We start from the raw sequence: 25,598 nt of genomic DNA on the forward strand, positions 1-25,598 counted from the left end.
TCTGGGCCTCCCTTGGCATTAGGCTTCTCAGCCACCCTTCCTGGCTAGAACGAGTGGTTCGGGTAGATCTAGGTGGGAGGAGGCGTTCCGCTAGACCAGGGGTCTCAAACTCAATTTACCTGGGGGGCCGCTGGAGGCAGAGTCTGGGTGAGGCTGGGCCGCATCAGATCTTCCGCCAAGCGGAGCAAGAGCCCGAGGGAGCTGCCCAGGAGTTTAGCCTGACTGGGGCCATGAGGAGCAGGAGGAGGGGCGCGTGAGCCCTCATCGCTGGCCATGACCCCCTCCAGCTCCTTCTTTACTATCACCAGCAGTAGGAGCAGGATGAAGAAGCGGAGAAGGGAGGGAGTGCCGGCGACCGCCTAGCCGGGGGGGGGGAAGGGGGAGGGCACGATATAATTTTTTTTTAAACCCTCACAAAATCACCTTGCCAAAGGAGAAAAGCCCCCATCAGTACCCACAAAATTAAACAAAATGGGGCAGGTGCGCAGGGGCGTGCGCGCATGCACACAAGCACACACACGGAGGTCCGGCAACCTTCCTCTGAGTGCCCCTCTCAAAAAAAGACACACTCAGCAGCAGCAGCTACCCCTACCACGACAGAGGAGCAAACTTTGCGAGGCACGCCCAGGCAGCCTCCAGAGCCGAGGCGGCTGAAGTAGGACGAAGAGGAGGAGGAGGAAGCACCGCTGGGTGCTGAGGCGGCCACTGGCTGGGCTGGTGGTGCTGAGAAAGAAAGAGAGCCAGAGAGCCACTTCCCTGGAAGAGGAGGCAGCGGCGGCAGCTGCTGTTGGAGGCACTCTTCGAGGATGGGCTGGGAGCAAGCTCTGCTCTCAGGTATTGCTCGGCAGCAGCTCGGGCACTCAGGGAAAAGGGATGGCAGCGCACCTTGCTCGCCGGCTCTCCCCCAAGACAGCGCCTCTTGCACCCTCCATCCAGACCTGCTGCCGGCAGACAGGTGGGCTGGCTGGCAGGATGCAGTTCCGGATGGAGGGTGCAAGAAGTGCTGTCTTGGGAGAGAACCGGCGAGCGAGGCGAGGCTTTGTTTTTGACTCTTGACAGCAAAGGACGCGTGGGCGTTTTTGGGGGGGCAGGCAAGGCGAGGGCTACAAACTATCATCCGGAGGGCCGCAAATGGCCCCCGGGCTGCATGTTTGAGACCCCTGCGCTAGATATTGAGGTCCTAAACCATTTAGGGCTTTATATGTCATCATTAACACTTTGAAATCAATGTGGAAACGAATGGGCAACCAATGCAAGGCAGCTATAGTGGGGGAGATATGCTGATATTTCTCAACCCACTGAGAAGTCTGGCCGCCGCATTCTGCACCATTTGAAGCTTCTGCATCAATCTCAAAGGTAGCCCCACGTAGAGCGCATTGCAGTATAATCTTGAGATTACAAGTGCATGGACCAGAGCGGTGAGGGCCCCAACATCAAGATAGGGACGCAGCTGGGCAATTCAGAGCGGACCACTGATGATGCCACCTGGGTTTCCATGGCGAGCGCCAGATCCAGATGGATCCCCAAGCTGCGAACCTCCCTTTTCATGGTGACAATCACTTCCTCAAAAGAGAGGAAGTTTACCAAACCACCAATGGAGGGGCCACCCACCCTCAGGACCTCTGTCTTGTTCAGGTTCAGTCTCAGTCCATTCTTCTGCATCCATTGCAGTACAGCCTCCAGGCAGTGATGAAGGGATGGAATGGCATCCACTGTGGTTGGAGAAAAGGAGATGTAGAGCTGGGTGTCATCAGCGTACTGATGGCACGAAGCCCCACACCCCCTGATGACTGCACCCAGCGGCCTCATGTAGATATTAAACAGCATTGGGGAGATAATTGAGCCCTGTGGAACCCACTATTGAGGCCCCACGGGGCCAAGACCCTCTCCCCAAGCTGTACTCTCCTCTTTTGGTTTAAAAAATGCTGCAAATCGGTTAGGTGAAATACTAGTAGGAAGCCCATCACTTAGACCAATTCCGTATAGATTGCGAACTATATGGAAAAGTTCCACCTGCTGGTTTGAAGCTTCGCTTATCTGGACAGCGAAGTGAGCTCAACTGGCAGCCCTCACCTTATTAAGGTAGTGGTTAGTTGCGATCCTGACAGCTTTCCGATTATAATCCGTCTCCAAATGCACTTTAGCCTTCTCCTGTTTTGCTTCATAGCTCGCAGCTCCTGGCTAAACCAGGGCGCTGGCCGAGCTCTGTAACAGAGAGGACGTGTAGGAGCGACCGTGTCAACAGTCCTGGTGGCGGCAGCAAGCCAGCCATCAACCAGAGCCTGGACAGGATCGCCAGTCAGATCAGCCGGAATCCCTCTCATGAAATCCTGGAATCCTATAGGATTATTATGTCACTTAATTGTTTCACTAATCCTCACAGCTTTATTAGTTTCCAGTACCATACACTGTTTCCTGTTATTTTCTATTTGCTTGAACACATGTATTAAGAAATTTGTAAGATAACTTGCTTTCCTTTATTGTATAATAGTAAAAAATAGTTCAAGTAATTTTGTTCAGTGGGGTTTTATTCCTTTAAAATTGTATACATGTGCACATTCTCACAGATTTTAAATTGTTAACAACCAGATATAATGGAAGTGGGAGTTTCTGCTCCATTTTAACTTAACTTTCCATATCTTCTTTCTGGAACATGGCAGCATTGGGCTTTAGGAACACCCACCCCACCCCCTGCACTTCGCTGTCCCAAGTTCTCCTGATTTCCCAGAGGGTTTTTTTTTATATTTTACTATAATTAATCCTGGTTAAAATGAACCTCTGGGTACTCAAAACTCCCTTTTAAAATACAGGTTTAATTGGCAAAAAATTGTTGACCATAGTGTTGTTCTTTATTCTGTAGGCCGTATCTACAAGTGCTTGTTTACAGGCTCTGTGAGCTCACTACTGACATTACCATTAGATATGCTGTCAACGTAAGTATTGGCTAACTAATAAGTTTTTTTTGTGTGTTTTGTTTGTAAACTCATTAGCTGCTCTTCTCTTATACTGATTATTGTGAAACATAGTTCTTGGCAGCCGAGTAATGTTCTGAGTTTCAGTTTGTAGTGATCACATAATGCAGAAGTATAAATAAAATGCTTTCCTGCTAAATTTAAAACCTCCAAGAGATGATGGTAATGGTCATAATAATAATAAATGTGCATGTTTAACAGTGCTACACCAGCATATTAATCAAATGAGTGAATGAGGTTAATAGAGGAAAATTCCTGAGTATAAAAATATTCAGTTTTATTCAGTTGGCAAGTAACTGATAATAAGAATAACAGTTGATGGAGATTTAGCTTAAGTAGTTAAGTGCTTTTCAGTGATACTCTGTTGGGGATCTTGAATTTTCTCTTTTAAAAACAGGTCTCCTTATATGTCTTATGTAAGCAGGAATGGCTGATTGTAATGTGAATTAAGAATGATGCTGCACTAAAATGGTAACAGTTGGATAGCTGTCATATTGTGAATAATGTGTTCATTGTCTCTTTAACAGAGAGAATTTACTGGCAGACTGTTTGCAAGGTTGTTTTGTGGTGACATGCACGCTCTGTGCATTTATCAGCCTTGTGTGGCTACGTGAACAAATTGTGCATGGAGGAGCACCACAGTGGCTAGAACAAAATCAGCAACAAGCCATCAATGGTGTTGGGCAACAGAATGAGGTACCATGTCCTTTACTTTTTTGCTGTGATTTGTAGGTTGAATTCTTTGTTGCACATTAGCTTTCATTGACTCCCAACACTTCAGCTCAGAACTGTCTCTGAAACTAGCTGGGTTAATGCATGTAGGCTGTTGCATAGTACAGTCTTGGCTTGACTTTAGCTTGACGCAGAACAGTGGTTCCCAACCTTGGTAACCCAGGTGTTCTTGGGTTGCAACTCCCAACAGTTTTCACTGCCAGCTGTGCGGGCCAGGGCTTCTAAGAGTTGCAGTTCAATAACACCTGGGTTATCCAAGATTGGGAACCACTGACTTAAAAGGTGGCTATGAGTAGCAGCTATTTCTCAATATGACTGTTTTGAGTTTTTTAAAACTATTGCCATGTGTCGTAGAATGTCTGGCTTTGGACATTTGGAGAAGGAACTAGAGCAAACTACATGGCACTTTTCCATCAGCAAAGCAGTGAGAGGGTACTGAGAGATTTTGCTTCCATTTAGATTAATTACATCCAGCTGTAACGTTAACACCCAGACAGATGTAACTTAATGTTAACTGTAGCTTATTGAAATAAGCTTCCTTCAGAGTTTTTGGAACAGGCTTCTTTCAACAATCCATTGTTAAGATTAATCAAATTTTACAATATGGTATGATATGATATAGTATGATAGCAAATGATGGCTAACCTAAAAGAGAAGCCAACCCTTCTAAATTGCACTTTGTGGCTGTGCAGAACTAGGAATGATGAGAGTGTATGAGGCTATGTTAAGTCATTATCTTAATGCTTGCGAAATTATCTAAATCTGTGATAAAGAAAGGTATACAAGACTATAGGATACAATCGGGAAAAGCTCTGAAGATAAAATGTCTCATTACTGTGAGAAAGAGTTAATTTAGAATAACAATGTTATAGGGAATAAATAGCTTGAAGATGATATTTCAAAAGTTCTGTAGCACTGACACTTTGAGTTTCACTCTTTAAAATGGTACATATAATCATACAAGGTGTTTTTTTTTGTATCTTTAGTTGTATGAATGATAGGGGGAAGAGGACACATTATGAAATCCTCAGTATTTGTGACTGCTTCGCATAGTGGCATGTGAAACCGTATCCAAATCAAATGTTTTTCTTTTTTCTTCCCGCCATTTCAGTTATCATCCCACTTGAAACACACATGATAATGTATACCCATGGGTTTTATTGTACTAATTCAAATGGAAGGAGCTGTCATCGTTTGCTTTTCCAGTTAATTGAGATATATAATTTACCATGGCTAATTTGGGCTAATTGACAAAGTACAGTGGTGTCTTGGTCATATGCCTCATCACATACCCAGTTGTACAACCAAGATGTATCTCTACACATCATCAGTTAACTTGAATTAGTCAAGTTATGCAAATCTTACGCAAACACCAATAGGATTTTAGCCACTGGGTTTATTTTGGTTATTTCCTTTAGTTTTCAGTTTAAGGTATTGTTTCTCAAAAACATCACTATTACCTTTCTTTGAATAAATGCTCTGATAAATGGCTTATATCGGGCAAAGTGGATATTTCAGTTGGTGTGTGAGCTTGTGTTTTCAGAAAGCCTACACTGTAGAAGCAGTTAGAGTTACTGGTGCCAAGTAAGTTTGGTTTTCCAATATATTATAGAGTGTTTTATTTTTTTAAAAAATTCTCTAAACAGTACATGCTTCAAGATAATTTTGTTTTGATTAATTTTTTTTAGATTCCTTTCTAGTGATTTGAACTCATGTTGCTAAACAGGATGGAGTAGGCTAAGATAGAAGTTGTAATTCTTATGGATATTACATTATGTTGTTGTTTAGTCGTTTAGTTGAGTCTGACTCTCTGTGACCCCATGGACCAGAGCACGCCAGGCCCTCTTGTCTTCCACTGCCTTCCGGAGTTGGGTCAAATTCATGTTCAATGACGCTGTCCAGCCATCTTGTCCTCTGTCATCCCCTTCTCCTCTTGCCTTCACACTTTCCTAACTTCAGGGTCTTTTCCAAGGAGGCTTCTATTCTCATGAGATGGCCAAAGTATTGGAGCCTCAGCTTCAGCATCTGTCCTTCCAGTGAGCACTCAGGGTTGATTTCCTTTAGAATGGATAGCTTTGTTGTCCTTGCAGTCCAGGGGACTCTCAAGAGCCTCCTCCAGCACCACAATTCAAAAGCATCAATTCTTCGGCGGTCAGCTTTCTTTATGGTCCGGCTCTCTCTTCCATACATCACTACAGGAAAAACCATAGCTTTAACTATGCAGACTTTTGTTGGCAAGGTGATGTCTCTGCTTTTTAAGAAGCTGTCGAGGTTTGTCATCGCTTTCCCCTCAAGAAGCAGGCATCTTTTAATTTTGTGGCTGCTGTCTCCATCTGCAGTGACCATGAAGCCCAAGAAAGTAAAATCTGTCACTGTCCCGGCATCTTCCCCTTCTATTTACCAGAAGGTGATGGGACCAGTGGCTATGATCTTGTTTTTTTATTTTAATTTTTTTTTTTGATGTTGAGCTTCAGACCGTTTTTTGCGCTCTCCTCTTTCACCCTCATTAAGAGGTTCTTTAATTACTCCTCACTTTCTGCCATCAGAGTGGTATCATCTGCATATCGGAGGTTGTTGATATTTCCGACAATCTTAATTCTGGTTTGGGATTCCTCCAGTCCTGCCTTTCACATGATGTATTCTGCATATAAGTTAAATAAGCAAGGAGACAATATGCAGCCTTGTTGTACTCCTTTCCCAATTTTGAACCAATCAGTTGTTCCATATTCAGTTCGAACTGTTGCTTCCTGTCCCACGTATAGGTTTCTCAGAAGATAGATAAGGTGGCCAGGCACTCCCATTTCTTTAAGGACTTGCCATAGTTTGCTGTGGTCCACACAGTCAAAGGCTTTTGCATAGTCAATGAAGCAGAAGTAGATGTTTTTCTGGAACTCTCTGGCTTTCTCCATAATCCAGCGCATGTTAGCAATTTGGTCTCGTGTTCCTCTGCCCCTTTGAAATCCAGCTTGTAATCCTGCGAGTTCTCAGTCCACATACTGCTGAAGCCTACCTTGTAGGATTTTGAGCATAACCTTGCTAACGTGTGAAATGAGTGCAATTGTACGGTAGTTGGAGCATTCTTTGGCACTGCCCTTCTTTGGGATTGGGATGTAGACTGATCTTTTCCAGTCCTCTGGCCACTGTTGAGTTTTCCAAACTTGCTGGCATATTGAATGTAGCACCTTAACAGTGTCATCTTTTAAGATTTTAAATAGTTCGACTGGAATGCCATCACCTCCACTGGCCTTGTTGTTAGCCATGCTTTCTAAGGCCCACTAGATATCCAAATATTTCTGGTATAATTTCTCTGTGTGTTCTTGCCACCTCTTCTTGATATCGTCTGCTTCTGTTAGGTCCCTATCATTTTTGTCCTTTATTATACTCTGTGTTAATGCAGCCCCAATACATGCTCACAATCATACTTGTTTTGCAGTATATAAGATGATTTTATTGCACACAGAAAAATGTTTTAGTTGCTTAAAAAAAAGCAAATAGAAGTTTTAAACCAGAAACATAAAGAAATAATTTCCCACCTACCTGAGGGACAATTCTCTCAACTCTGTGCACTCTTTTATGTGGCAGACTGTTTCATTATTGTTTTGGTGTTACCATTTTTATTTCAGGCTTTACAAAGTGCAACTAAAATAACTTCTGGCCAAAAGATTTGTACTAGAAACGCACACCTGAAAGTTCTTATTGTAGAGATCCTCAAAATGCAGCACATATTCCTTAATTTCAGGGGGGCAAATTTTGGACTTTTTCTGCACAGGTCCAAGGTGTAGGAAATGGTGGAGCTGAAAATGCTGCACTTGACCAGCCTGTGGACCAGCCTGCAGAGAATGCAGTTGTAGGTGAAAATCCAGAAATTCAAGAAGAACAGCCAGATGAAGAAGAGGAAGATAATGAAGATGAAGAGGATGTTGTAGTAGAAGATGCAGCAGATGCAAACAATGGAGCACAAGGTAGATTACCTCTTTTAAAGAGTCACTTCCATGTTATATGTTGGAATAGAGGGAATGTATCTTGACCTATTTGATTTCAGGTCTGTTTAGTAGAAATAGTTCAGTTTTCCTGGGTATTCCAGTTGTCATGCTTAAGCAAAACATAGTTTAATATCTAAACAGGGGCTTTTTACAAAAAATGAAAAGTAGCAACATTTGGAGTGTAGGTACGTATCAGGATGCTAGGAATTTCTTGTATCAAGAAGCTGTCCAAAAAGAATTGCTACAGTGGATGAACAGAGATGAAGAAATCATAAGACATACATAATACAGAAAACTATAATACTTCAGCCAGGTAATGAAAAATAAAAATAACAGATTTTAAAACTGATTATTCACGGTGATATACTGTATATGGAAAGACAAGTGCAGGAAGGGGTGCAGGAAGGGGAGAAAACACATTGGTGCAAGAATTTTGGAGAACAGTTCAAAACAACACAGAGCTATTTTTTCGCCATAATTATAACTGATCTCCACTGGGAAAGAAACTAAAAGAAGAAGCAAAAGATTTTTGTGGCCTTACAATTTCATGCAAGCCTACTATTAGAACAGTGCATTTTCAAAATGTTTGATTAAACTTAACCTTTTGTTCTAGTATAAACAGCAGATTTAGTAGCCATCTGTTTGAATATTAGAAATGCCTATTTTTATTGATAGAACATTATGTATCATAACATGGCTATAAAGGGCCTGTCTAATTAAGCAGCTTTGATAGGTTGTTAGAACTTTGTCTCTAGCAATCTTAAAATTTTAATTCTTTATTTAGATGACATGAACTGGAATGCTTTGGAGTGGGATCGAGCAGCAGAAGAACTTACATGGGAAAGAGTGAGTAAGGCCCATATATTTGTGAGATGTTCTGCTTTTAGTCACGTAGACCAGAAAATTGCAAAGAGGTTTCCAACATCCTTTCATTCTACTCACATTGCATCCTCTTCTGAATATTAGTCAAAGTACACATTGCATATGAAACACGTTTTTTTCTTTTTTCTAAAAATAGACTAATACACATTAATAAAACCAAAATAAGAATACCATTCACACAAATTACGTATAGAAATTAATAATACAAAAACGTAGTCCTCCTCTCACCCTATGAACTATTACAGTGGTGGCTTGACTTATGAACGTCCTGACCTACAAACAATTTGGCTTACGAACAGCTTCGGCCGCAAAATTTTGCTTTGACTTGTGGCCGGAGCTTTGACTTAGGAACAGAAACAGGCAGGGAAAAGGGGCAGGAAATTCAAAAAAACTAACAGTTGGTGGCGAAGAGGCTGCTTCTTTGTAGTTCTTTTGCCCCAACAGTAAGGGAAAGGGAGGCTCAGCCTTCCGGGCTTCCGGCGCCTCTGCCATAACTGCCTTCAGAGGCCTCCTGGGGGTTCCCCGCCACTGTCATCGCCACCTTTGGAGGCCTCACGGAGGTCCCCTGCCACCACCATCGCTGCCTTTGGAGGCCTCCCAGGGCTTCCCCGCTGTTATGGGAGACCTCCTGGGGGTCCCCCGCTGCTGCTGATCACCACCTTCAGGCTTTCCCTGGGGGTAGACCGGGCTTACCAGGGGAAGCCCTCCCCTGGTAGACCCGGTCTACACCAGGAAAGCCTGCGTTGGCAGTGCGGAAACTCTGGCCCGGCAGCAGATGGTGTTGGAGAAAGGCAGCTCTTGCGGCGAGCCCCGGGAAAGCCTTCCATGGCGGCAGAGAAGCTCTGGCCCAGCAGTGGCAGCTGGAGTCTGAGAGGCTTCCTGGTAGTGGCGGCAGAGGTAAGGTGCTGCTTTTTTAAAAACTATTTTTTATCTTTTGCAGTGTGGGATTGGGCTGGTATGGTTATGTTTCTGTTTATTTTGGGATTTGTTTTGTTTTTTGCAGCCCCAGGGGCTTGCAGTGTTTTATTTTTTATTTTTGGGGTATTTTTTTCTTGGGCCGGAACTGCTTAATTGGTTTTCAGTGCATTCCTATGGGAAATGGTGCTTTGACTTACGGCCACCGTTCCAATACAGATTAAGTTCGTAAGTCAAGGCACCACTGTATATCTTACATAATTTTTCCTCCTTTATGCATAACCTTCAACTCAACTTTCTCATATCCCCTCCAAAATACAGATATTTCCTGATCCGTTTTTTTGCTTCCCTTTATGCAATATAGCATTTCCATATTTCATTAAATCTATTTATCTATATCTCTCCTTTTTTAAACTTGATTTCAGAAGTCAATTTATCATTAATTGCACTGTTTCAGATTTCATTATACTATTCATGCAGTTCGAAAATCCAATCTTGCTTCCAATTCTTTGCAATAATTAGCCATGTTGCTGTTAACATGTTCATTATCATCTCTTCTTTTATATTAGTTGTATCAGAATTTTCTATTAGAAATAATAATGGTGTGGTTTTTAAAGCACATGTTATGGTAGCCCCCTAATTTCATTTTTAACAGGAAAAATATTGTTTCTGGATGACTGAGTGAAAAGAATGATTTTTTTAAAAAAATGAATATAAGCACTGGGAAGAAAACTACTTTTAAAAACAGCATCGAGCAGAGAAATAGTAGGTGCCAAAGTGGTCATGTTCCTGTTCCTACTCTTTCATAATCCAGTTTTTCTCAATTCACTTCCTAAACTGTTTTTTCTTGTTTTGTCAGAGCTTCAGGCTGCCACTTCATTGTCTTTTCATGTACAACCTTTTTGCCTTCTCATCCCTAGCTCTGTTTTATCCTTCAAATCTGCTCAGTGTTCTTGTGTTCTGTGTTTGGAGATGTTTGTGGTAACTACAGTCCTGTTTGGACCATTACCATACTGACCTCCTGTATATGGACTTTTTAATACACAATAAGATTGGAAGCAGCCCCTGGCTTTGTGTGCGCTTCTCCCTGTTCTCACTGACTTTGCATGCACTTTCCCCTGTTCACCTCCTACTGCAGCAATGATAATGATAATAATAATAAGTGAGGAGATCTGTGGCTAAGTGAATTTGTGGCCTTCATGACCTCAATTTTGCAAAATAACACTTATTGATTGTTGTTGATAGATGAGAATTGGGATGTGGTTTGTGGATCTGTTTTGCTCCCTCTGCCATAGCCCTGAGATGCAGAAGGCTAACAAAAAGGAATTTGGAGAGGGGTTCAGATGTGTTAAGATTTGCTTTGCCAAAATAATGTGGTCTTGGGAGATTGGACAATAGTGTTCTATTGCAGGTTAATTTACTTTCCCTAAAACACTTAGATGTCTTTGGAAAATGTAGGACCATAACTGTTGAGTGCCTGTATTCTTACAGAAAATGGACTTTTTAAAATGGATAACAACATTATTTAACTGTGCAATTGTGAACATTTTAATTGGACATCTATAAATCCATGCTTTTGACCTTCAGTTTATTTAGACTTACTGTTTGCTGTCTGTTCCTTCTGTCCCTTTGCTCAAAATATATAATCTGTTGCTTTTACTGTTTAGAATTTGTTTACAGCAAAGTAACATTCTAGATGTCCAATTAAAATTTTCACAATTGCAGTTAAATAATGCTGTTATCCACTAAAAAATCCACTTTTCTGTAAGAATACAGGCACTCAACAGTGATGTTCCTATATTTTCCAAACAAGTTACTGTTATTTGTTGCTTTGCAGTAAACAATTTACTGTTTTGCAGTAAACATGTTACAGAAGTAACAGTTTCTGTAAATATTAAACTGTTTGAACCCTCGCACATTCAATCTACGGTACATTTACTTTCCATTCATAAGTAGAAGTGTACAGATCAGTGTTTTTTGATGACATATCCTGGAATTCCCAGAGCTATAGTTTAAGAACACAGATCTACATACCGCTATTTATGAGCTCTCCTAACAAATTCCTAGCTGTGTGGATTGTCTGATGTAGCAGCATGTATCTTGCTGATGCATCTTAAGAGTTATTTTTCTATCAGTACAACTTATTCCTCATTCGTTTATTTCACCCACACCCACTAACTCTCTTGCATTGCCAAAGAACCCATCTGGCAATCACCTGATTCATAAGACAACCTTTCCAAGCCTAATGCTCTCCAGGGATTTTGGATGGCAACTTCTAGCATCTTCAGCCAACATTGCCAAGTGGAGGGAAGTTGTATGATCTTAAATCAATAGGAACTGCTTTTTGCAGAGTTCCTGTTTGGGAGCTGGGGGAGAAAAGGGGAGAGGAGATCACTATCAGCAATATCTCATTCTAATTCCCAGCACTTGTAACCACTTCTAGTTCTTTGTAACTCCTTGGAGTGCTCTACAGTTTGAGAATCTAGTCTTATTTGTTCAGATAGGGTAGATGTGGAGACGTGTTGAGTTATCCAGGTAGTGAGGAAGGATTAGAGGGATGGTTAACTGAAGTACATATGTATTGCCTGTATTGTTCTACTAGGCCTTCCCTAAGTTCAAGGGAAAACATAATTTTTCGTAAGAAAACATAATTTTATAATATAGATGTTTATTGCAAAGCTTTGCTGGATTACTTACAGTACAACATTGATGTGCTACTATCCACACCTGGAGCATTTGGTCCAGATGTCTCTCTGACTGAAATTCTATTGGCATACATTTACATTACTTGGGAGCCTGGGAATGAGGGGAAGCCTTTAATATCAGAAAATTGCATGACCACCAGTGGTTATTTTCTGATATTAAAGACTTCCTCCCCATCCAGAGCTTCCCCAAGGACAAAAGGTACAGGAAGTTTTTAATTTAATTACATTAAATACATTGTGCAATATAAATTTATGGTAATGGGATTTCAGGAAGCATGTGGAAATATGGTTCCAGATCAATGACCCACATGCTTATTTCAGAACTGAAATGCATTAGTAATTAAGCATGACATGTAGTTATACAGAAGAAAGCATGTTGGGTTGATTCCAGGGTTTTCTTATATGAGTCAAATGGGAATTTCATAAATGTGAGACGCCCTACCTACAACTGGTTCTCTTCTTCTGCAGTCCTCCATGTTCCATCTGATAATATTCTGGGGAATCTCCTGATGCTCAGAAAGATAGGGTGCAGGGGAGAGAGTACAGGAAAATTATTTTTCACTCTGAGCAGTCCTATTGTTTTCTGAATCCTACCAACATTTGCGGGGAACAGAAATCCCTTGAAGCTCTAAAGATTGTTGAATCTAGAGAATTTTACTGACTGCAAAATCATCTCTTGTTCCTAGATGCTTGGGCTTGATGGATCCCTAGTATTTTTAGTAAGTGCCATTTTACCATATTAAAATAATTCTGTATACTGTAGATATGTCCTATACTGTGTCCACCTCTTTTTGGTCCCGCAAGTAGAATCCAAGTACCATAATATCTGAGAACTAGCAATATGTTTTGCTGCTTATCAGCAGAACATGTTGTACACTTGCTTTTGATAGTAATAACCTTTATTGGCATATAAAATATAAAATAGACAAAATCAAGCTAGTTTTTTAGGTTCAGGACTTCGCCTCTTAACAATTGACTGAAGAAAAACTGCTACTTGTTCCATAATGTCGACCACTTCCACTGATAACGTAAAACAGACCTTGTTCAGTTCGGATTTTCCCTCCAGCTTTAATAATATTGAGGTGACGTACTTTTTGTGGCAGTCCTGATGAATTGGACAGTGCAAGGGCATGTGAGTGAGGGTTTCCAAAGCACCCTGCTCACATGGACAATATCTTTCAGAATAAGGGGTTCCGTTATACCTACCATACAATACAGTACCAGGCATGACACTTGCTTTTATGTGGATATGATAAGCATTTTTAATCCCCCCTCTTTTTTTTATTCAGCTGATATCACAGCTTAAATTTGCATTTTGAGCCTTCGTCCTGTTCTGAGGAGAGCCCTTACATGAATGTACAGTTTCTTGTAGCAAAGACTGATAATTTTAAATTTTGAGAGAAGCCAGCTTCTCAGTTGCATAGAGGTAAGGGAAGAAATTGTAGGGGTATTGATAACATACCATAGGATAAAATTCTAGTTGCATATTGGACATTTTTGGTGATATTAGTTCTGATTCCTGTTTTGTTTTTTTTCTCCTTCAGGAACATGTGTTTTGGGTGGTGTCATTAAATACCCTATTCATACTTGTCTTTGGTAAGTCATTATATTTTGAATTCTTTTAGTGTGACTACTGTGAGGTAGATACAAGTTAGAGTAGACCTGAATGAGTCTCAAGCATCAATTCTATATTCCTTTTATTAAATGGAGAAATTCTGATACTCTTTGCCATAGTTTCTTTTGCACAGACTGTAGGCTAATAAAATCAGAAGTTCAGTCATGGTTGAAAGAATCTTGAGAATTAAAAGCAGGGATGGTAGCTGAGTTAGTCTGTTGCAGCAAAACAGTGAAAAGTCTTTAAAGAATTTTAGTAAGTTTTATATGACATACATTTTCATGCACTGTAGCTTACTTCATCAGTCAGAGGTGAATTCGCCAATGGGGGAAACATTGTTTCGCTTAGTGATGTTTCCTGTCACTATTTTCGTTTAAGGACGGTAATCCGTTCCCATTGGAATGGATTATCCGGTTTTCAATGCATTCCTATGGGAAATGGTGTTTCGCTTAGCGATGTTTTCCCATAGCGATGTTTTTTTGGGAACCAATTAACATCGTTAAGCGAAGCACCACAGTATTATGTGCTGAACTGTGGTTTACAGATCTGTAGTAAATTGAACTGGATAAAGCACTGGAATGATTTTATCTTGCTAGCTAATGAAAAAAATCCATTTTAAGTCATATATGAGGTGTAATAAAATTGGAAATCTTCATTACTGCTTTAATTTATTTGGATTTTTCCCCCTAGCGTTTTGTCCTTATCACATTGGCCACTTCTCAATTGTTGGGCTTGGCTTTGAAGAATATGTAAGTATTTTTATTTTTTAAGTTCAAAATGAAAATACTTTCTTTTCCCTTCTTGAAGACGTTAAGCATTTGGGGGGACTTTCTCTACATGCTGTTTCTGTTTTAGAGGAGCTTTTGCAAAAATGATTAACACAGTTTTCCTGCTACTGTCCTACCTCTCAAAAGCTCAGTGGAGAGTAAGTGAAATCTGCTGTTCTTGAATGAAAGAATGAGTTGGATCTCTCTGAAATTTGTGATGCAGGCTAAACAAATGCCCCCTATTACCAACATGGATTATTGACATGTCCAAATATTATTTTTATACAATGTTTAATTTGTCAGATACCTAACTTTTCTCCTTTTATTTTAGTAATTATGCTAGATTTTTGTAACTGTGATCTAAGAGTAGTCATGGGATATGTCTGATATGTATGTGGGCTCTCACAGTTCTGTGGGGTCACATGGATCAGTATAAAAGGTCATGTGGAGTTTTCTTTTTTCCTCCAGAAGAAGATGCTTTTTTTTTTTTTGAAAAACACTTACATTGCAAACAATAGGAGCACTTTTGCTATGCTCCAGGCTGGTGCAGTTGACGGGTAGACCCCCAGAGGCCCATTAAGTGGCCTGCACATTTTGGGGTCCAGCGGCTCCAGAGCTGTTGACATCTCACTTTTGAAAATAAATATTTGCTTCTGTTGGCAGAAAAACAGCCGGCCATAGCTTTCCAGCAACAAAGCTCCCTGCAGGTCAAACTCAGGCTTAAGGGTGAACAGGATAATACCCCTAGACAGGAGATCTTTTCTTTGCCAATAGAGGGACACCTCTGCCTGAATATCATTTCCACTGAGTCACATCCAAGGTTTAGAATTACACTTTTATGCTGTGTGCTTGAGACTGTGTTGAGCATTCATAGAGACATGTTTAAATTCGTGATTAATTCCTTATTAAACAGGTAGTGTTAGTTGATCAACTGTTTGGTTGTTCATGTGACCACTAATTAAAATATTTTGTAAATATTGACATATTTGGTAGTATTGTTACAGAAATCATTTGAATTATTTAGCAAGGAGGTGAAATTGAATATAAAATTACAGCTGTCTATATAGTAGCTACTTTACAAATTGTCACAAGGAAAAATGACAGATTCCACACCCCCACCACTGGGAATATACAGTATATGCTTTTTTGTTTTTCAGGTTCAAGCATCGCATTTTGAAGGCCTAATCACAACAATAGTTGGCTATGTGTTGCTGGCAGTCTCATTAATTGTTTGTCATGTATCCTTTCTTTAAAAACCCTCTTCTCATATATTGAGTTTTTATATTCATTATCTAGCAATGGTCAGTGTACCTTTTTCCCAGACTTGATAGGAATTGTCTTTATCTCTTGTGAGGAAAACCTGAGGAGGGGCGGTGATACAGGCATCCCAGTGGGAATTTCTTAATTTCTTTTAAGATACTAGGATTGGGCTACACGATTGCTCTATGCAGCTCTCTCCTTTTGAAGCAGGAGTATTTTCTGCCTGATCCCACTTGCCTTAACTGCAGCTAATTTTGCACTGTCAACCTCCCAACTTCTAATCCAGGTGAGGAAGGGAGTTAGTTGTAATCAGAAGGAACACTGGTGTTAATGTAACATTTAAGGGCAGGAAGGGATTTGCTGCAGTGAGAAGCTCTGAACAAAAGAAATATGTATTCTTCATTTCATAATTGTAGTTAAAGGATTCCCAGTCCTTCTTCTGCATTGACCTTATGTATGTATACAGAATATTTTAATTTATTGAACTCATATTTAGTTTGTATCTCTGAGCAAGTAGCTGACAACTTAGCCTCCTGATAAGAAGAGAAATTGTTTTAATGTTGTAATTTTGTGTGCACTTATTTGAACTCAATAGAATGTGCATTCAAAGAAACGTTTATGTAATCAGGCTAGGAATCCAATTCATACACTAATCCACTATTTAACAAAATCTGTTTCTAGGCAATATTGGAATACGTATATCCTGCTGTGGTTTAAACCTCCCTTTTCCTTTCTCTTCCATCTAGATCTGTTTGTTTGCTTAGCCTGTAGCTGAGAACTCTGAATTGACAAGTAGATTTGAGACCCTTCCAGCATGATATACAGCTTGATACTAAATGAAAATGTAGCACATTTGAGACAGTTCCAAAATGTCATGTCCTCTTTAAGAAACTCCATACAAGGAAAAATGAGATTACAAGTGGATGTTTTCCCTTGAACTAATGTTACATTTGGAATTTGCTGTTGGCCTAGGATTGATGCTTGTTGCACGAATATCAGGAGGGCAACATGTTATCTGCCTTTTTTTGTAAAGCATTACACAGAAAAACATGAATGAGTATAAATGTGAACGAATCACAGTGACCCATGGTCTCATTTTCCATGCTGCCAGCAGAAGGGTTTGAAAGTTTTCACTGCAGCGTTTAGTTAACCACATATTTTATGTGTCATCAAAACTGGACATTATCGTTAATGTTCATCATAGTGAATTTAAAACAAGCCAGCTTCTGTTCCTTGTGTGAATTATAGTTAATGTTAGCTACTATTTGTTGTTCCAGATGATGGAAGAAAGCATGATTAAAGGGAAGCAGAATTTTCCAGACTCTTCCTGTCAGCAGTGGTAGGCAGATGGGAGAAGCAAGCAAATTAGCTTTGTCTCTTTTTTGATCTAATGTTATTTTTTGAATTTGTTGGTGCCCAGCAGTATTTCCTATGGCATGCTAACCGTTTAAAAAAACATTATTTCACTAAGAAGCACTGTATTTCTATTTCCTTGACCATATTTATAGGGCTTGGCTGCACTTGTAAAATTTCAGAGATCACGACGCTTACTTGGCGTGTGCTATATAGTAGTCAAGGTATGTTAGTCTCAAAAAGCAGTTTTAAATACATTGATATTATATCTGGAAGTTGAGTCATGGCAGCTGGACTTTTTTCTTATTAGGTTGAAATGTTTCGCTACTCATCCAGGTAGCTTCTTCAGTCTGAGGAGAGTTGGTAGGAGACCCCTGAAATATCCTCCACGTTGGTTTCACTTCCCCCTGGTCTGAATAGTTTGACTTCTTCAGATTGAAGAAGCAACTTGGATGAGTAGCGAAATGTTAAGAAGTCCAGCTGCCATGACTCAACTTCCAGATAACCTCACCTGGATGACTGAGAATCTTCACAGATATATTGATATTATTGTAAGTCTGCATCTGAAAAAACATCTGTCTTTTACCCTTCCACAGGTATCATTGTTAGTAGTAGTAGAAATTGGGGTTTTCCCTCTCATCTGTGGCTGGTGGCTGGACATATGTTCTCTGGTAAGAAAAGAATTTATTGAGAGATCACTGCTTTAGACTAAGTAAACAGTCAGGAAGATTAATTCAGGAGGTTATATCTGTAAAGTGGACCGAAAAATCCATAATTGTGCATGAAGATTGTGTAACTCTTAAAAGATTAGGATTTATCAAGCACTTTAAGTAACTGTCAAGTCAATCTGCTGGAAACGTGGTTATCTTTAAGCAGATAGAAATGAAGTATGCTTTATTTAAGTCCTATATGAAGACATTTCATTTTAAAAATCTACAGTTCTGTGCTGAAAAAGAGCTTTTTACATGGATGTCCTGCAGAGTTACTTACTGGATGTTAAGTGAATCTTAAGAGACATTATTAGAAAATCATCTCTGATGGGGCTGCATACTGTACAGTGGTGCTTCGACTTATGAACTTAATTGGTTCAGGAAGATGTTCCTAACTCAAAATAGGGGAAAAACTAAAAAGCAAACAAACTCCCCAAGACCCATTGGAAATGGGAGGACCCCAAGACCCATCACAGCAGAAAAACATAACCCCCCAGCCCAAAACCATGCTGCAAAAACACCCAGAACAGTTTTTTAAAGTAGAAAACAGCACCTTACCTTAATAGGCAGTTCCAAGCATCCCTGCAAACACACGCTCACTCAGAAGCAGAAGCCAGGCAGTCCCAAGCCTCCCCCGACGCACACTCTCTGACTGCTGGGATGAAAGAGCTACGAAGAAGCAGCCTTGTCGCCACCTACACTTAGCAATTTGAATTTCCTGCCCTTTTCCCCTGCTTTTTTGCGTTTATAAGTGGAAGCTCCGGTCGCAAGTAGAAGCAAAATTTTGCATCCAGAGCTGGTCGTAACTCGAGAAGGTTATAAGTAGGGACGTTCATAAGTCGAGGCACCACTGTATTTTGTTGTCATGACTGAACACTGTTTACAACTATATTTTTGCAGTTTCATTGTTTTGCAAAAATTGAGACAATTTTATTAGGTGTAAACACTGAAAAAAGTCTGTTTTTTTAAATATAGGAAATGTTTGATGCTACTTTGAAAGACAGAGAATTGAGCTTTCAATCTGCCCCTGGAACAACAATGTTCCTACACTGGCTGGTGGGAATGGTATATGTCTTCTACTTTGCATCCTTTATCCTCTTGTTGAGGGAGGTAAGCTAATTGGGTGTGATTTCTTGAAAACATACAGAATTATGGATTTCAAGCATTTTAATTTTTTAATTTGTATTTTTGCTGAAACCTGTGTCAGACAACCTTTGGAAATGTCAGGTTGTTTAATCTGAAAATTACTCTTTACATGACAGTTGCATAATTTTGACAGATAATGATTAGAGTAGGGTAAGGTACTATATTGCAGGATATGCTGATTTTAAAAGTACATGGTTATACTGCATACTACAGTAGAATAGAAACAGCCAAGATGCTCTTGAGCAGATATTTTAGAAATATTTTTACTCTGCTTTTCATTTAAAAAGCTTATCAGACTAGCTTGTATGATAGGGAGAAAATTCATAAACAAATTGTTCAAGAACTAGGTGTGATCCCTCAGTGTGTTTCTGCATGTGCCAAGCCTATTTTCAACCAAGGAGAGGTAAATGTCTTCACTAAACCATGGAAGTAAAGAGTATTTCACATACAAGAGGGAAGGAGAGGACATAAGAGCCTAAAGTAAATTTGTAATCTTTAAACCATTGGTTTGAGATTGGAAATTATAACCTCTGAATTAAGCCCGTGAGCGCTCATAACAAGAAACCCAGACTGTTTGCTAGCTGGTAGAGTCCTCTGGGTCAGCAGCTAGGAAATATTTATGTAGTGTCCTTAAATTTATGCATAATATCCTTAAACTAGTTCCTTATTGCTTTGGTTAATAAGTACCTACTTATTAACTCAGAAAGAACAGAACACCACTTAAGTTAACTCGCATGTTAAGTTGACATGTAATCATACCAGACGTAATATAGTTTTGCTGATTTGGGACTTAAATTTTCCATTTTTTTCCAGAATCAAACATGACTGAAATTTCATGTCTAGTTTCGAAAAAAAATACTGTAGCAGAAACATTCCCATATACTAAATCAGGGTGCTTACAAGAGTGGTAATATTCCTTTTTTGATAACACCTTTTTTTTTAAATTAAATTTGATATGTGTCCAGAGGCTGTAAAAATGGGCTTGATGTGGCCTGCCCTCCTTTAAAAATTGAAAAAGCTCCTGGAAATGTTGGGATTTCAAAGACCCTGATCACACAAGAGAGATGTTTTCTAGTTCTTCCAATACTTTCCATATGTCTGTTGTACTGAATTGTGGTGACATGGTTTGTATCCCAGGATGAACGTCTCAAGAACTTTTAGCAGTACTGACTTTATATATATATATCTATCTATCATATATATCAATAAATATATGCACCCATTCTGAGCTGCATGACTGTGAGTGCGCTTGACTCTACTCCCTCTCTGCACAGCTTTCCTCCCCCCCCCCCCGTGCATCCACAGCTATCATTTCCAGCCCCTTTCGTTCCATTTGCAATGGAATCCCACACAGGGGGGCGGACTCAAACACAAATGGGGATGGAAATTAGAGGGATCATTGATCGGAAAGGGGTTTCTGTTTAGGAAAGTGTTCCTCTGTTGCACTGGCTACTCCTGCAGAAATGCATTGCACAGAATGGACTTGGAATATCCATGCAGCAATACTGGCAATCATCCGTTCCATGACATTGACATACCATTGTTTCAATGTATCTTCTCACAGGAAAGAAAAAAAAATATTACTCGTTAGTAATGTAATGGCAGTGGCCCCCAGTGATATACTTTTACCAATATATCGATGTATCAGGCAAAAAAATTTTTTAATGTGTGTGCTGCAGTAATGGTGGCCACCTTCCTGACTTCAATTCTGAAAAGAAGTGGGGCAGGTTTTGCAAACAGGCAATCCTGGTAAAGAATACACCGGTACAACAAAGGTACGAAATAATACAACCCTCCTGGTTATGGGGGATGTTCTGCGGTTACACCGCTAGCTGGAAAAGTGCCTCGCTCTTGACTTTGCATCGTTTGACCAGGAAAAAAAAATACTGACATAACTGGTGGATAACTACATAACATTTCCCTCATGTGACCAGGACCAAGGACTTCAGGTAGTACCTTGCTCTCATCCTCAGGCAGTAGTTTCCATAAAAGGATAAATGAATCCTTAGGTCTTTTAAGGCCCTTAAGCACTCATACTCATGTGTTTGGCGGCAGAGCTGTAATACATCTATCTACCTGTACCAAATATATTTCCTCAGGAAAACTGTGCCTTTGTTCCCTTTTATCACACTTCCTGCCAGATTTCGAAGTAATGATCCCCTGCTGGGCACTATTCAGCACAACTCTTGAATTCCACCTAATCTTTCCTTCCTTCTTCCCCAGCCTCAGTACATTGGCCTGAATTCTGGGTGTTAATCTATTGGAAAGTAATTTTTCCCCTCCCCTTAACATTACTATTTCAGTCAGCATGCAATGAATTGTTTTCCCCCCCCCTTTAAACATGGTGAGAGATTGGCTGTACCATGTTTCCCCAAAATTAGGGCTTATTTTCAGGGGATGTTTTATTTTTTTTAATGGACAAAAATCTACATTTATTGAAATACAGCCATGTCATCTTCTCGTTGCTGTACAATGGTGGAGGGTGGGGTTTCACTTAACTAGGTGTAAATCTTCTATTATGAGCATTCTGAAAAATCATACTAGGGCTTATTTTCAGATTAGGTCTTATTTTCGGGAAAATAGTAGGGAAGTTAGGGTTTTGGTTCATGTAGAAGCTGTTTTGAACATTAATGGTTTTGTAAAATAAAATTATTGTTTATTATAAAATAAAATGAATAGTTCCTAAAGCAAATGTTAAATTATTAGAAAAAAATAATTTCATTATCTTTAATCCTTCAGATATCAATATATACACTTTCCTTTGAAGTATTAATTTTCATTTCTTCTTAGGTTCTAAGACCTGGCGTCCTTTGGTTTCTGAGGAATTTAAATGACCCAGACTTTAATCCGGTTCAAGAGATGATTCACTTACCTATTTATAGACATCTCAGGAGATTTATTTTGTCAGTGGTGAGGATACATTTCCAGTTTTTCTTTTCAGTATTAGTATTCTTACTGTAACAAATGACTTTTTTTGTTTAGAATGTAAATGTGTGCTTCACAGTGTATATTTACTTGCACACTTATCTTATGAAATAATGAACTGTAACTGTACCTATGTTTTAAGTACCACAAATGCTAGAATAATCATACTGTTTGTTACAAAGAAACTGTAGTATGTATAGTATGTAAACCACTTCTGCAAGTTAAAAAAAAAAGAAAATACATAAGTAAAACTGTGACTCAGTTCATGTAATTTTCAAAACTATGAAAGAACTGCACACTTTTTAATGCCAGCTGTGTTATGCCACAAACTGGTAAATAGTAGCTTGTGCTTATCCTCCCCAAAACAAATGTAAATCACGGTTTGGAGTGAGGTTTTAATTCTGATTAGAGAGTAAATGAAGAACCAGAGAAAGACTTCAAAGAAAGTCAGTGAAGTGAAATAAGTTAAGAACCAGAGAAAGACTCCATGATATTTAAAGTATGAATGATAGTTATGTTGGGATAAACTTAATCTAGAATTGCAATAATACATCTTTTTTTAAATTGCAGATTGTCTTCGGGTCAATTGTCTTGCTCATGCTTTGGCTTCCTATAAGAATTATTAAATATCTGCTGCCTCATTTTCTTCCATACAATGTCATGCTCTACAGGTAAGATGAGCCATTTTATGAAATTGCATCTGATTTCCCTAATCTGCTCTTTTACTACAAATATTATGGAGGCTGGCCTCCATTCACTCTGAAAAGCATCCAGCTGAACTTCTGTGAGTTGTGAGCATTTCCTCCATGTGGAGGCTGCCTCTCTCAGATATTTTTCCCTCATGCAGCCTTGCAGGGGATTCTTGCAACTTGCAAAAGTGCACCTAGGTGCTCTTCAGAGGGTGTGAAGAAGAGGCAGGGAACAGCATGGAGGTAAGAGTGCTGCTCTACCTCCTGCCCTTTGTCAGGTCCTAGTCTCATAATTTGGCCTAGGACTTGGAGTTCAGTTTTTTCTGAATGTCCCATCCCTAGTGACATCATGATGTGTCCTGGCTGTGCTCATCTTATCTGTGCTATTCTGATGATGAAGACATAATTGTTTAGGTTTTATTTTTACAACAATTACTTATTTTGTTTGGCAGTCAAAAAGTAACTTAGCAGTAAAACAAATAGGAATGTATAAGGAAAATCGACCTATACATGTTTAATGATTGCATATACAGTGAATGTTTCACATCAGTGTCACAAGGTAATTCTTTACAACATTGGTAGTTATATAATATTCGTTTCTTTTTATTACCACAGTGATGCTCCTGTGAGTGAACTTTCTCTAGAACTACTTCTGCTTCAGGTGGTACTGCCAGCTTTGCTTGAACAGGGACACACAAGGCAGTGGCTGAAGGGTCTTGTACGGGCATGGACTGTTACTGCTGGATACTTATTGTAAGTATATAGTATTTTTATTCCTCCAATAATTTGTCTTTCTCTATAAACTTTTTTTATTGCCAAAGCAACCTACACTAGGTGGGCAACACAAAGGTCACATGTGCACCTTGGTTTTGCATGCACACACCAACTGCTTGTTACAGCCCATATATTTTCATTTTAGATTCTTACACTAAACTTTGCTCCCAAGTGGTAGAATATACTTATTAAAAAAAAAACTGCATCAAGAACTCACATCTTGCTTTAAAGCATAACTACATTTTCAGGATCCAGCATCAAGTTTGGCTGTGAGTACAGCTCAGGCAAGGCTGTGGGGGTGCCTTGCATTCTTTTGTGTCTAATGGTATGGTAGTAATTGTGACTTGTGTGTGTAATGCTGTACTTACTTTTTTTTCTAACCTTCTTAGGGAGTATTTTGATGGGACATTTTCCAAAAGCAGTTTAGGGTATTTCCTACATTTTGGGATGGATTTTTGTTCTGTATGCCACTTTCTTTTAAAAGTAAAAAGTGAAAATGAAATTCCGATAATTTTAAAATTCTTATTTGAGTATATAGCTTAAGTAGATAAATATTTTGATTAATTAGTAATTACAGTAGAAATTATTCTGCCTTCTCTAGAAGCTTTTGCTTAGTTTGCTTGCTTGAATCATACTTCTTACAGCAAGTCAAATTTGCCTTTATTCCATTGGTAATAATTCTGTAGTTAGGGCTTTTTCTTCATTTGGTTGTTCCCACAAGTGAATATGAGCTCTTCACTACTAGAGCTGTTTCATCTTGTTAGATATAACAATGAAAGCAAAGTAGGGTGTTCTTATAGATTCTTATTCCATATTCCGTTACTTATCTTGTCATCATGCATATAGATTGTTTCCTACTCTTGAGTTCTTACAAAGAAAGGATGTGGTATGAATAATATACAATAACCATCATTATTAGCATTGTTATTGACTGTTAATAGTTGCTAGTTGTTAACTTCTCTTAAATCTTGTTCCAGGGATCTGCATTCTTACCTACTTGGAGATCAGGAGGAGAATGAAAATAACGCAAACCAACAGCCTAATAACCAACCTGTTCGCAATAATAATGCCATTCCAGTTGTGGGGGAAGGTCTTCATGCAGCCCACCAAGCCATATTACAGCAAGGAGGACCTGTGGGTTTTCAGCCTTACCGTAGGCCTTTAAAATTTCCACTCAGGGTAGGCAACATTGAATGTCCCTTCAGTCCATTGATAATTCAGCAGCTTCTTTTCTCTGATTCTATACGTGTATCTGGTACCTGTAGGAAATAATTCTTAAGGCGGTTTTTGTGTGTGTGTGTAGACATAATGGGGTTTCCCCCCATTTCCCCTAGTTTTCATCTGTTGTTTCTTTGAAGCTAGACTTGAAAGAGCCTCCTCACTGTGTGGGACACACTGGCAATAATACTTGTTCGCAAAAACTCCCATTAAAATATAGCAGCTAGTCTTTAAGGTGCCACAACATTTTTGTCATTTTTATTATTTTATTATTCTTTTGTTTTGGCCTAAAAATGATTGTGTTGTAAAAACTGTTTGCTTACTATGAGGCCTGCTGTCTCAGGAAATACATTGTGGAATTAGAATCTCCATTTTTCCTGCAAGAAAATATATGACTGAAAGGATTGGGTGTAAACCTTTACTGCACCCACCTATAGTCATAGAAGCAAGCAGCATATTTGGCTGATATGATAAATAGGAAATTTGTTCTGCCACCCCCCACACCCCAATTCTTGTCCTTGAAATTGGCAGCCTATGTTGATAATATGCTAACTTCAGTCTTCGAAGTCTACAGCATCCAATTTGTAGAAACTGAGCATTCAGATCACAATTTCCACCTTTTTGAGCTGAAACCAGGTGTTCAAGATCTGGCATTCAGATAACCAGAAATATTAGTTACCTGTTTTCAGAAACAGAGTTTATTGTTTTGTGGTAGAGTATTTCAGTAACCTCTGGACACATCAATTGTAGGTCCTCATCTAAAGCTGCAAACCAGTGCACAGTTTGACAAGTAGTACATCCTGTTGAATTCAGTAGGAATTTGTTGAGATTATATCCATAAGGTGAAGTAGAATTGTTCCCAAATGTCACTTCATACTGTTTTGTTCTTTATAAAATATACTGTTCCATTCCTTTACTCGTTCTCCACTTCATGGTTTCAATTTTGTTTTTC

At 39.4% G+C, this 25,598-nt stretch overlaps 1 protein-coding gene across 1 annotated transcript in view; it reads left to right on the plus strand.

Moving 5' to 3' along the window:
• The window catches only part of MARCHF6 (membrane associated ring-CH-type finger 6), a 57,379-nt gene that overhangs the window by 19,061 nt on the left and 12,720 nt on the right, over positions 1-25,598 (plus strand). Inside the window, exons 5-19 of the mRNA XM_072998481.2 lie at positions 2,861-2,933; positions 3,500-3,668; positions 7,474-7,666; positions 8,472-8,533; positions 12,876-12,908; positions 13,734-13,785; positions 14,495-14,553; positions 15,729-15,809; positions 17,340-17,408; positions 17,781-17,855; positions 18,870-19,004; positions 21,831-21,950; positions 22,536-22,636; positions 23,270-23,407; positions 24,406-24,607. Coding sequence (XP_072854582.1) covers positions 2,861-2,933; positions 3,500-3,668; positions 7,474-7,666; positions 8,472-8,533; positions 12,876-12,908; positions 13,734-13,785; positions 14,495-14,553; positions 15,729-15,809; positions 17,340-17,408; positions 17,781-17,855; positions 18,870-19,004; positions 21,831-21,950; positions 22,536-22,636; positions 23,270-23,407; positions 24,406-24,607 — 1,562 coding nt within the window. The remainder of the gene's footprint in view (positions 1-2,860; positions 2,934-3,499; positions 3,669-7,473; positions 7,667-8,471; positions 8,534-12,875; positions 12,909-13,733; positions 13,786-14,494; positions 14,554-15,728; positions 15,810-17,339; positions 17,409-17,780; positions 17,856-18,869; positions 19,005-21,830; positions 21,951-22,535; positions 22,637-23,269; positions 23,408-24,405; positions 24,608-25,598) is intronic.

Source organism: Pogona vitticeps, chromosome 4 (assembly GCF_051106095.1).
Source record: "Pogona vitticeps strain Pit_001003342236 chromosome 4, PviZW2.1, whole genome shotgun sequence".
Taxonomy (NCBI): Eukaryota; Metazoa; Chordata; class Lepidosauria; order Squamata; family Agamidae; genus Pogona; species Pogona vitticeps.